The sequence below is a fragment of the Mya arenaria genome, chromosome 11 (genome assembly GCF_026914265.1).
Source record: "Mya arenaria isolate MELC-2E11 chromosome 11, ASM2691426v1".
Classification (NCBI taxonomy): Eukaryota; Metazoa; Mollusca; class Bivalvia; order Myida; family Myidae; genus Mya; species Mya arenaria.
Genome location: NC_069132.1, coordinates 44,180,420 through 44,193,544, shown reverse-complemented (window position 1 = coordinate 44,193,544; position 13,125 = coordinate 44,180,420). Strand labels below are relative to the sequence as shown.

At 33.1% G+C, this 13,125-nt stretch overlaps 1 protein-coding gene and 1 pseudogene across 1 annotated transcript; one reads left to right on the top strand and one right to left on the bottom strand.

Moving 5' to 3' along the window:
• The window catches only part of LOC128208562 (cleavage and polyadenylation specificity factor subunit 2-like), a 32,171-nt pseudogene that overhangs the window by 17,499 nt on the left and 1,547 nt on the right, over nucleotides 1-13,125 (bottom strand).
• On the top strand, nucleotides 862-7,355 carry LOC128209391 (prolactin-releasing peptide receptor-like). Its single transcript, XM_052913413.1, has 2 exons — nucleotides 862-962; nucleotides 6,077-7,355. Exons 1-2 carry the CDS (start codon nucleotides 940-942, stop codon nucleotides 7,221-7,223), a joined length of 1,170 nt encoding a protein of 389 aa, XP_052769373.1. The 5' UTR covers nucleotides 862-939; the 3' UTR covers nucleotides 7,224-7,355.

The following is a 13,125-nucleotide window of genomic DNA, read 5'->3' as shown; positions in this document are numbered from 1 at the left end:
ATAATGCTACGACGTGTTGAACTACTTTACATCAAATTCATTTAACTACTTAACTGTTGCAGGTAACTTTATGATTTCGTTACCACTTGAAATATTTGACGAATTAATAAATGTACATTTAGTCAAACCGGTTAAAATCCCATTCCTTGTCGGCACTGGCTTCAAATGAAGCATTCTAGCATATTTAGGTAGTAATTTAATGTTCCCGAGTGAAAGTGTTCATTATTATTTTTATTATCATCATCATAATTTCAATAATTATTTCATTATTATCAGTAGTAGTTTTATTAACTTTAATTATTAATAATAAAATGTTAAGATAAAACATTATGTTGATCGCCTGACCGATAAAAAAAAAACCTGACCTGGGTAAAAAAATAGTTGATGTTATTAAACATTTAATCCTTACACGATACCATTTCTGCACGGAAAGGACACTTTGTCCGAGAGAAAAAATATGATTTATAACAAGATTGTACATATCATAGAGCAAGGTTTTTGATATTTGAAAAATCCTTGCATATGGAACACTCGTTGACAGAAGTAGTTGGGATTGCTAGATGGCAAATAATGTGTTCTTAACATTAGTTGTCATTAACCTTTTAACAACGATATCTTAACCATTTACAGAGGCAGACTTGTTCTCTTTAATTATGCCATTATACACAACAAAATGTCATGGAAAATAGAGACAATTAGGGCATTATGGTCAACTTAGAAGAGGATGAAAATGTCACATGAAAGGAATCATAAGAAAGAATTGCTAGCAATTATCCGATATTTTCACAGCAAGCTCAAGATAAACTCCTCTCACGAAGCCTAGACAAACAGCAGTGACGTTTATCAATGTATCGGAGAGATGAGAGTTGTTACAATATAGTAGTGGAAAAGTAATCAAGCATTGCGTTGTGTCAAAACAGAGATGCGCACGCATGTGAAATGGCAGGATTATTAAAGTACAGGTAATGACAAATTAATTAACGACTACAGACGATTATATGTGTCAAAATTTAAGTATTAGTATGTAGTTATAACTGAAAGACAGGTTTATCAAGTGTATTCACCAACAAATTATCGACGGCGTAACAATAAATAGTTAGATTAATGAAAAATACAACATAATTCAAACAGATTTTTTAAAAGATACGGTAACATCTATTTCTTGATGTTCTAATAATTATGTTGTAAGCATTTTCAATGTTATACAAATACCTTAACTTAAGCTGTGATAATTTAAACATGTCTGATACTTCAATAACAATTATCTCCGTTGACAATAACAAACAAACTTAAAATTATTTAAAAAAAAAAATATGATTAAAGAGTACATCAGAGTAGGTATCAGAGTACACTGTATATATAATTCCTCAATTAACAATGAACAGCTGTTACATACATACAATAATATATTTATTGCAAAAGAACGATTCATGGGTTCTAACAGCTGGTAGTCGTCAATCCTTAAAAGTAACAGGTGGTCTACTTGAGTATGAGAGAGTCATGCCCACAGCAGGGAAAAGAGGCTTAGACCCCTTTTGAAATTGGTTCTGAAATCATTTATGTTTATTTCACGATGTTTATTTCAAGGTACCTCTTGTTTTTGATGTAATTGTCCTATCAAAAAGGCACTAACAAAGAATGGAACTTTAATTATGCACAGAATCATATTTCTTCCGAAATGAAACAGCAATAATTTAAAACAATTATTTTTTTCTAAAACAGCAGGCCCAAATTTCCCGAAAGTTCTTTAGCATTACAAGCTTAAGTAGCTTATTTTATGAAACTAAAAGTTAATCTTGATTTAACTAAATAAACATTTTTGAGATCATCATAAGGCATTCCTTTTCAAATCCAAAAACACTTGAAAATATGACTCGACTTAGACCAAAACAAAATAGTGAGCTTAGTTTAATTCTGTTTAAACGGACATAAGTTATTTCGAGAAATGCGGAAAATGGGGGTGAGTTTTATATAGCCAATGATTCCACTACGTGATTCAAATGAAACTACAGTTGTGTTTCTTTTTTCGTAAAAGTTACTGTTTTATGAAAAATCCATACGGATAAAAAATGGTATGTTTATCTTAAATATTTGGTGTGTTGTTGTTAATAATTTGATTGAATGATAAGAGAGGAAGGCATTTCTTTCATTTTATGAGAAAAAATTATGTCAGTTTGACTGAAATAAACAGTCACTATTTATCAATCAGGTTCACAATCGTAGACAAATAACATGATAAAAACAATTGGAGAGCCACTGCAGAACTATTCAATCATTGTGATATTGTAGCGACTGCAGTTTTTTTCACTCATTGTTACATAGTAGCGATTGCAGACACTTTAACATTAAGATATTGTAGCGATAAAAGGATACAAACAGTTTTGAAATTAACAAACACCCATAATAATGTGTATGCAAAATAGTTTTGAAATGAACTACCACCTATTTCACCTAATACAAAGTATTTACAAAGTTGAGTTGCTTTCAGGTTTATTATTGAGGATGTCAACCAATTTCATGTATCTAAGATTTAAACACTAAGTTGTTAATAGGTGCATTGAAACATTCAACTATTGAATTTGTTGAAAAACGAAATTTATCATGGTATATATAAAAGTATGGATTTTGAACATTACTGGCTAACTGTTGATGGCAGTGTAAATTACTGACTGACCTTTGATGGCATATCTTCACATTAGTGTACATCACTGGCTTACTGTTGATTGCAGTATCATTTTTTCTGTGCGTGTGTGTGTGTGTTGTTGTTTTTTCACACTAATGACGGGGGTTCGTAACTAAAGCAGAAATTCTGTAAACGCCGATGAATCTATAGGTGGCAAGGCAGGCGTTAAAATTGCATTCGACGCAAATCTAAGTGGTGGTATATGTCTAAGCTTAATACTTACTGATGTTCAATAATAGCGCAATTGCAGTAACTGTCTATTAGAATAACTATTGCTTCTCTATAATATGACAGAAGGCACGTCTTTCACATTTGGTCTACAGGCCCGATATTTTCGAAGAACTTGTCCAGCGAAACATGTTTAAGTATTTAAGTATTTTATTTCATTTAGCGAATTCGGTTGCATAAACAGGACGTTAGAAAAGAAAAAAAAATATAAGAATAATTCCTTTAAAAATAAACCGTTAACCTCTTTAAAGGGACAAAACTGCCGATTTGTACCCAACGAAAAAAGAGTGAGCTTAGCGATCCTGTTTATATGAAAGTTAAGATGTTTCAAGAAACAGAGGTCTGTAAAATGAATGTTGTAATGTATCGTATTCCAACTACACAAATGGAACGCATTATGCTTAAGCTTAAGTGAACGAATTGTTTTATACCAATTTTTGACTTCTTTTGACGTGTTTCCTATCAACTTTCTAAACAGTTGGAGTGTAGGTAACAAGTCATTAATGTCGGCATTTGTCTCAATCCAAAGTGAATGTTTGTGACATGCAATTGATGTATTCAATACCACTGCGTCTGAGCAGGTTGTTGATGGCATACAATCAATGCTGCTAACTCTGCCCTCACGTCAGTTAGTATAAATGTCACTATTAAAGACAGCTATTTTCATTGTTCAGTATGGCATATATTAATAACTGATAATATCGCAATAAACGACATATTTTGTTTCGTCTATTTTGACCGTTTTTCTTCGGTCATAAACATTTATACACATCTGTAGGTTAACTATACTACTGCCTTACAATATATCAACAATGTGAGCAAACAATTATGAGCTTAAATTAAAAAGGTAATTCAAGTTCAAGAATGAAACGATGGCAACAAACACAAATCACAATAAGAAGTACTTAGTTATGGTTTGGGTACATATTGAGTACACCCATGTATACTAATTTCACCGGTAGCCACAATACATCAAGTCAAGATAAGGATGAGTTTTGAATCCAAAACAGTTGTGATAATTATCCTGTAGCATAGTGATTATGTCATTTATCATTGCATTGTGTTAATTTGGCTATGGTCTTAGTGTTTTATAACAATTTCATAGTTTGTAAGATTTAGTCTTTAGTATTGTCGTTGCAGTTTCCATTAAATATTTGAATACTTACTATACACTGAATATTTTTAGGAAATATCCCAAGAAATTTACAGGGCTTTAGAAATAAACGAATGTGGTTAATTATAGCGAACAGAATATAAATTATAAACATGGGTGCTGAAGTATCTAAAAAAAGGTTGCTACATCAAAGATAATTCGTGTATAGTTCGAGGATATAAGATCAAGGTGGATTCAATTCATTACTTTCTGAAAGGAATGGTAAAAACATGCTTTGAATTACATTGCCGCTTAATCATGTCTTCATCTTTACGGAATATTTAAACTTTAACAGAAAAAGGATAATATCAAAATCGTATAAAAAAATATTTATATTATTTTATCTTTCTTTACCTTCACACGTCTGCATAAGCTGCAGTTTTGACAGAGCGTTTCTATATATTGACGCAATTTATAATTGTCATTTAGGGAATATTTTCTTAATTTAAAACAATTTAATACATATCAAAGTCCAAAAATGTAGTTTCTAAATACAGTGTTATTAAAATGCTAATGTTTATGGATTATTTCTAAGACTAAAGTTATAAACTTTGAGGGAAGATCAGAGGAATTAAGCTATTTCTGAAGCCTTTCTGTAAGAATTAATATATATAATGTTACAGAAAGTGTATGATTGCTAATGGTGGATTGCATGAGATTCAAATTGCAATAAAGACACCAGTAAGACATTTGGCTGCAGGCCTAAAGCTTATCTGTTCTGAAAATAATTCCAAAATGAATATATCCCATGTTAGTGTAATCCCTTAATCAATACATTGAAAGGAAAGGCTTCAATCAAATCCTTGCCTATTATGTCAAATGACGGGGAATTACTACAACAATTACTGCAATAATGAGTATTGCCTTACAACAGCTTTTATCACCGTGTGTTCGTTTTGAGGCCTTACATAACTGCACGGAAATGCAACATAAAGGAGCCCATCAGCCAAAAGAAAATTGGGAGTTTATTTAATGGAACAAAAGGCAAACAAACAAACAATTTAAATCGTTTACCAATGCAATTAAAATGGTCTTAATAATACAAAGAAAAATTCGTGGAGAAGCCCATTAGCCATAACGTTAACAAAAACGCTGTTTAAATGGCTAACTTACATTGAACAAGAGACTCACAACATAGATAGACCACAAAACCATATTTACATACTACAGCGCCTTGAAATATCACCTGAAAAACGTAACAACCTAATCGTATGTTTATATCTAATTGATATTTTTAATTTTAAGATTTCTTCATTAGAATGACATACTTAAATATTTTTTTATTAAACACATTAATAGCAGAATTATAAATTATATTAACCTTTTTTCTAGTCAAAGATTTGTTCTTTAACCCGCATTTGAATACGATTGAACAATGATAAATAATGTAAATGATTTGAACGAACTCAGTAGGACTACTTCATATCATTACTTGATAAAATGACGTGTAACAGACTATATAACGTTTTCAATATTGTTCATGAACGTTGAGTTTCTATACAGATGGCACAATTGTTGTAATATTAACACATTGGTTTCATGAATATTTTATGGGGGTAAAAGTAATCTTGTGAAAAAAGCACTTATTGTAGAAATGCTGATATTTTATCTTTCCTTTTCAGGCATGAAATCCACTCATGCCTTTCTTACAAGAAAAATGCCCTCAAACTTCGACAGTAGAAAATCTAAAAGAGAAATGCCGCTCCTAACAGTAACAATGTATAAGGGGTTTAATCGTCGAAGAATCCTCTATCATTAACTCCCTCATAGTTTAAAACGGTGAAACACAAAGTTGGTACTTAATAACTGCTCAGTTACCATGAATCTGGCCATGAATAGACGTGTGACTGTTTTAAGTAACTATGTAATCAATATCCAAACCGCAGATATATTGTCACTAAGTTTGCAATAATATAAGGCATAATTATCAGTATGCAATATGTTAAACAGCAGGAAAGGTCATGAAAAATCTATAGATGATATTAGTTAGGAGTGAACGTGCTAATTTTCAGGATCGGGGTTACATATATAAGAATACCTAGCAGCAAACCATTTACTCAGATGCATCTTGAAGAAAGACCAGGCATCACCACAGCCATGGAGAAAACTACAACCGATGCCACAACGATTGGCTATGGTTCTACAGGAATATACGTAAACTTTGCCAACATGTCATTCGAAGAAATTCAAAGACGATTAGACAACTTCAGCCAGGAACAACCCGAGAATTTGGACATTCTGCATGACCAAAGATGGAGAATTGCTACAATAGTGATTTACAGTATTGTGATTCTGTTTGGATTCCTGGAAAATATGGTAATAGTGTGTGTTCTTATAAAACATCAGCACCTGCATGTGCCAACGAACATCTTCATCCTGGGACTGGCAGTCTCTGATATTCTGCTGTGCGTGTTCAACTTGCCGCTTCAGCTTCATTACCAACTCACAAACCAGTGGGCATTTGGAAAAGCGCTGTGCAAGGTCGTCATGCCCACCTATGGTATACCGGTGTTCGTTTCGACCATGTCGATTCTAATGATTGCCATTGATCGATACATACTCATAGTTCATCCGTTTCGCAAACGCATGACATCCCAAATGGCTGTTGGGCTAGTTGTCTCTATAGCTACACTTGCTGTAGTACTGACGATTCCACTTTTCATTCAAATGGAGTACACAGTAATTGACTTTCCTGAACTTAAGATTTATCAAACATACTGCTCTGAAATGTGGACAAGTTTGAAACTTCGACATACCTACACTGTTTCCATTCTAGTTGTTCAATATTTTATGCCCCTAATAGTGACATCATTCTTATACATACGAATCGGTAATGTGTTGAGACGAAGACCTATCAAAAAGAAGGAAAAACGGCATAAACACAAAACGAACAAAGTACTCATTGCCATAGTTTTGTTTTACGCAATCTGCTGGACACCCTGGACAATGCTTGCACTATTGTTCGAGTTTTACCCAAACATCATTCCCGGAAGTCATATTAAACTATTTGATCTTCTCCTCAAAATATTCGCAATGGGTTCAGCGTGTATTAATCCTTTCATGTACGGGTGGCTCAATGACAATTTTCGAAAGGAGTTTAACATACTTGTGCTAAGACAAAGCAGAAGTCGTGTGAAAGCAAATTTAAACAAAAATTGAAATAGGCATATAAACGTTGCTATTATTTACAATATTTTGTGTATCGCTATTTATTTTATTTCATTTCTGTAAAAAACATTGTTTGGTCAGTTGATTTGAAATGGATTTCCATATTGCATTTACAAATGTGCATTACTTTTGATAATATATATGAGGCTCAATTATGTCGTTTTATACCCCTTTAATCGTGGCAGATAGCGGTTCATGCTGAGAGATACTTTACACGTTGTAAACAAATCTCATTAGCAACACTGTGGTGGCGGAAACAGCTTCAAATAACCAAATACGTATAACTGTAAATTTGATTTTGTTAAACACATTATAGCAAACACTTAAGAAAAAATATGCAAGGTTGCGAATGTTTCCCAGCTCTCTTGTTGTTCTCTGGCAGAAAAAAAACATGACATGATTTAGATGTCTACAAAATGAATAGAATTCTTTCTCATGTACTATAAAGGACAATTACTTGTTGAGACATTGTCCGGATAAATTGTTTAACCCCAGTGGGGAATAAAGAGACAAGGGCAATATCGTTTGAATTTTTTTTTTATAATCTAACCCAAAACATTATCTTTCTCACGGCAGGAAATATTGACTAGAAAATTATCTTCCAAGATGTTAAACACACTTTTATTAAACCATAACGGACTATTTGACACCATTTACCACGAGTTGTCACAGTAAGAGACGAATACCCTCGAAGTGAAATTCATTTCAATTGATTACGCAATTACTCATGTTTCTACCTACATGAAGAGCTATGTAAACTATAATCATATGCCAGACTGCATTATGGATAACCTGAAGTTTTGAGCAGGCATGTGCCTAATTATTTTAACATTTCTCCGTGCATGCAAAAGTTACTGCTCGGACACGACCAACTATAATCTCATCTATGTTCAAATATGCAGCATTCCATAATGTTTAATCTCTACGCGTGACCTTCAACTTTGAGGTAGGAAAGTGGCAAATCGTCTTGATAAATTGGACACTTTGTGCAAAGTCATTTTAAATTCCCTACCCGCAGAACAAAGTTACAGCACGGACGAAATTTGCAAGTCATGTTAAGCGGCCATTACGACCTTGATAGCATTTATATTATTGCAATACGATGACAGTGTTGTAAAAAAAAATGCTATACCATAAAACATCAATAAATCTTTAACAAAACCTTTACATATACTTAATATCTGCGCCAGTGTTTAATATAACTCTTATGGGATTTTTTATGAAAATACGTGGATTAACAAAGGAAATTAATTTCGGCGTTAACAAGTGCAAACGCGTAAAAGATCCTCAGAAAAATGCCAGATATTCTCTGATGTTAAATTTTTAGTATCTGTTACAATGATGAACGACGGAATAGCGCTGGTAAGGACACACTGGCAGTTGCATCTAACAGTTCAGTTGTGTATCAACACGCTGTTGTAGGGCTAATCAGTGGTGCATCAACACGCTGTTAGGGCCTACTGTATGTTTTCCGTATGGTAGTTTATACAATTTGTCTGTGAAGACAGCTTTAGGCGCATATACATCCATCACGTTGCATATGTTTACATGGTAGTGACCAGCACTAGCGATCATTTGTAAGGAGCCTAGTACGTCAAAAACGAACACTCTTAAAAGTCAGACACATTAACCAGTCTTAAGCATGTTCTTTAATTTCATGAAAAGCAGTTGTTATCTTAAACTCATATAACTAACGAATACTTCCCTCAGACCAGTTTCCGCATTAACATAATAATATTAATGAAATCATAATCAATGAAGTTGTAATTGATTTAAGTCTGAGCCCCAGGGGCTCGCCGCTATCCCTTGTAACAAGTTGACTTATCAATAAAAGTACTGCATTGAGGTCTCAAAAGATATGAATCACTCCCTTTTTATCTGGATGCCCAAATGAAGTTGCTGTTAATATTTCGTCCCACTTAAAATGAAACTTAAGACGAGTGAAAGGAGATGTATACCTATTGCTTTACTGCAAGAAAACTTTTTTTGTAATTGTACACGTGTGAATGGCAATTTAAATGCTACTTAGTAGAATCAACTTATTAAGCGCCATTGTAACAGGAAGTTCTCTCTATCTTGAAATAAGATTTATGTCTGCTTTACGGACAATGCATTAGAGAAACATAAAAACGGTAAATTATTACTTCTTCATCTGACCGACTTTACTCAGACCAAAAAGAACACAATTATCAAAGCACATAGAGATAGGATTTATTTCGAAATTGTTCCCCTAAACCAACATGTTTAGACTAAATACTCATTTTATATCATGTGCTTCTGTATGTATAATAAATAGTGTAATTTTTACCTGATTTCGAAAATTAAAGACTTCTTTTAAGAAGTGCTATTTCAAAGTTGTACACCTTAGGTAACATCTGTAGACTTACTATTCATTTTATCAATTGCTTTTGCAGATATTCTTGCTTGACATTAAACAGAGGATACGGTATAAGGATAATGGAACAACCTTTGAGTAAAGCGGCATAACTAGTATTCCCTTTAATAACAGTATAACAATACATGTTGTTCATTGAAATACTCTTCTGACCATCTTAATTATTTGTCAAATCTTGCAATGAAAGCTTTGAGATGTTCCTCTAAATATATCAGACTTAGTACACCACCGATCTACCTTTGGTTCTGGTATCTTTCCTAGCTCAGAGAGATTGTGACACAGTTTGAGGTTCTTGAAGTGATAAGGGTTGGTCCTGTGATCCTCAAATGCGCGCATGATCTTATCACTCATCCATTCTACCTGAAATACATTAAAACATTTGAACACTGTTACGTTCAACTTCAAGCGCCTTAAATTGATATTCAACTTCAAGTGTTTTGATTATGTACAGCAAATGCACTAGAAATGTTTAAAGAACATCAAACGTTATTGAGATGTAATCAAATTTATTGAAATACAAACTCAAAGCATTGCATAAGTATTTGTGTTTTGCTTATTTTTAATCCTGTACAGTTTCATGGGAATATGGATTGTAAGAAGTGCTCACTTGTGATGTTGATATTTTAACGCCTCTATATGCTGTCAAAATGTTGTTTAACAATACCGCGGTGTTAGGTAATCTGTTTTTGTCCAAGTATTTCATAAAATATGTAAAATATGGTTCAATTTATCAGACAAAAATCTTAAACAAAATCTAGCCTTATCAATAACGATATGTTGATGCATGTGTGATTGATGAGTCTGTCTTCTGTTGTACATGGTGCGTCTCTCATTTAGAGTATAGTTAGCCTTTAAACAGACTCTTTTTTATAGTGTTGGCTACTTGTATTGTCCTTGTGTGTTTCCATTGTATACTCATTATTAAGGCTTGTGAGTGCATGATTAATTATCACTCTAATTATTAAGGAGTTAAGCAATAACAAGTAAATACTATTTTATTACCAGCCGTTTTTCTCTTTCTACCCACTAGGGTCGGTCAAATAAGTTTCTTTGGAAATTAGGAAAAGGTTTATTCACCTAATAAGAATAATTAAAAGGCTTTTTGTTTTATCTAATGCTATTGATTGTGTCATTAACATTAATAACGATGGCAACTTGGTGAACAAAAATGTTAATTTGTATCGTATAAAAAGGAATACAGCGTAGGATTTGGAACCATTTTAAGGCAGATTTCAATCTTCAAAACATTGACTGGAATAATTTCCATGATTGATAACTTATGTTCACAACAGAAAGGAAATACGGAAAGTTTGCATTTGAAGACAAGTATGAAAACATAATGATATTTACGTATTGTATCTACAGTCATTAGCAGCTGCTTACACATAGGTAAAACAGGGTTCCGCTAGGTAGCTACTCAAAGCTATGATGCATTTTGTTTCCGGAAAATTACCCATTGTCAAATACATTCATCCCCTTTCACAAATCGTAGAAAAGAGTGATCTTAAAACTTATACAGAAATAGTGCAAACTGTCCACAAAATAAATTAAACCTTACGCTGCTATACCAGCGAATTCATTTTAAAACACCACCGGTCTATCCATATGGGCAGCGACCCCAGTAAGTTATCATGCCCCTCGTGTGTGAATAGTAAAAAAAAATTGTGACCTTTGACCGCTTGACCCCTTAACAGGGTTCATAAACCTACCTTTTCATATATTTCTGTAGTATGTACGGAGTCATCCTTGAGAGAAATTGAATTAAATTATCTCAATTTAATAAAAAAGAAAGTAAAGTTCCGTCTTGTATCCTTCCTTTAACACGTGAATGACTACACAAAAGCACCTCCCAAGAGAGCTTACATTCTGAATGAACAGTTTCAGTCAGTATATACTAGTGAAAACCTTAAAATGACAGACAAGGGTCCAAGTCCCTATTCATTCTTGCAAGCCTGAGCCCACACGAAGCTGAACAATATCGGATAAACACAATAAAAACTTATCAAGAAAAAAAACTAAATGGGAAACAATTTCACAATTGATGGACGGTACATAGGACGACATTATTGGTGCTGGTACCATCTTGAAGTCACTGCTGTGTTCTATTCAATTGAAATACAAAACATTTTGAAATCTGCCTAAATGAGGATGCCAAAACTAACCCATGGACATTTGTTATCCCCATTTTTATATCTGCATGATGAATTGATATCATATTTCCTATACTTTTGACATGTTTGTATGTATTTTGTTTTGGAAACATCCTACTATGTGTGACGGGATAAAACTCCTGAAAGTGAAGTTAGACCAGCAGTCAATTGTTTAGGACTCACAATAAGAATATATATCATTATTTAGAGGTTATTTCAAATTGCCATAAATGATCACATTATGATAAAATTGAAATAACAGTTCTAATTGCTACCACATTGTTTCCCTGCATTTTGGTGGGGTGACTTTCAGCTCAAAAGGCCACTATTAAAAGGGGTAACCCGGACCCCCCTTTGCTACATTTCATGTTATATACCAAAATGACCGGAAAGGTCTGAAGTTTATCAGACTGCCGGCATAAATTGGCATAAATGGCGGCGAGCCGAGAAAATCCAAGATGGCCGACAAAGATGGCCGCCAAAATCTGAAAATCAAATTTGCTCTTTTTTGCCTTGTTAATGGACCTTTTCATCTCGTTTCTACATTATCTTTCACCTAAACTGTAAGAATGATCATAGTTTATGCTTTATAGTAATGACATAGGGGGAAAAAGGGGAAAATATAACTTTTATACAAAATAATATATATATAAATGCCCAAATTTTGCAAGAGAGTGTGGAATTCTAACATATATCTTTTGAATAATTGCATCCAGTAACTTTTTCTTGTATTATAAGATAACTTTAATTACTTATACATAAATAAATATATTTTTATATGAGTTTTAACCAATTTTTATCCAACCAAAAGCTGTTTCAGATGGGTGGGGTAAATTGAAACGGTTCTGAAAACCGGACGAAAGATTGAGAATTATCTTAAAGTTTCATTGTGAGGAAAAAAATGCTAGGTTGCATGCAACTGGCACCTGCAATTATGTTGTATCAAAGCATGATTATCAAGGTAAAAGCATAAATTTGCATAAACAGTGGCGAGCAAAAATTATCCAAGATAGCTGACCTTTAGGTTGGATTCCCGGCAACATGGACAATTTTTCATGATTATATTTATAAAAGTGTGTAAGTAGATCAACGTTTATTAATGAACAAATAACAAAATAGTGATATTTAAACAATGATATCATTTTTCAAAATGAATTAACTTCATTAAATCAACGATGGATAACATAATGACTTCCAAGATGGTTGCTAATATTTGATATCTTTGACAAAATAACAGTAGGCATATACAAATAATTTTTACAATTTTGCATATGAGTATATACAAGTGCATCTTAATAACACTTCTGGGAACTAATAAAATCATAAAGCTAATTTAGCAATCTTCTAA

Excerpts from the sequence above, each read along its gene's own strand:
- LOC128209391 (XM_052913413.1), top strand. The coding sequence starts at position 940 with ATGGCAGGATTATTAAAGTACAG. Across the intron at positions 963-6,076 it reads GCAGGATTATTAAAGTACAG|GATCGGGGTTACATATATAA; the intron begins GTAATGACAAAT and ends GCTAATTTTCAG.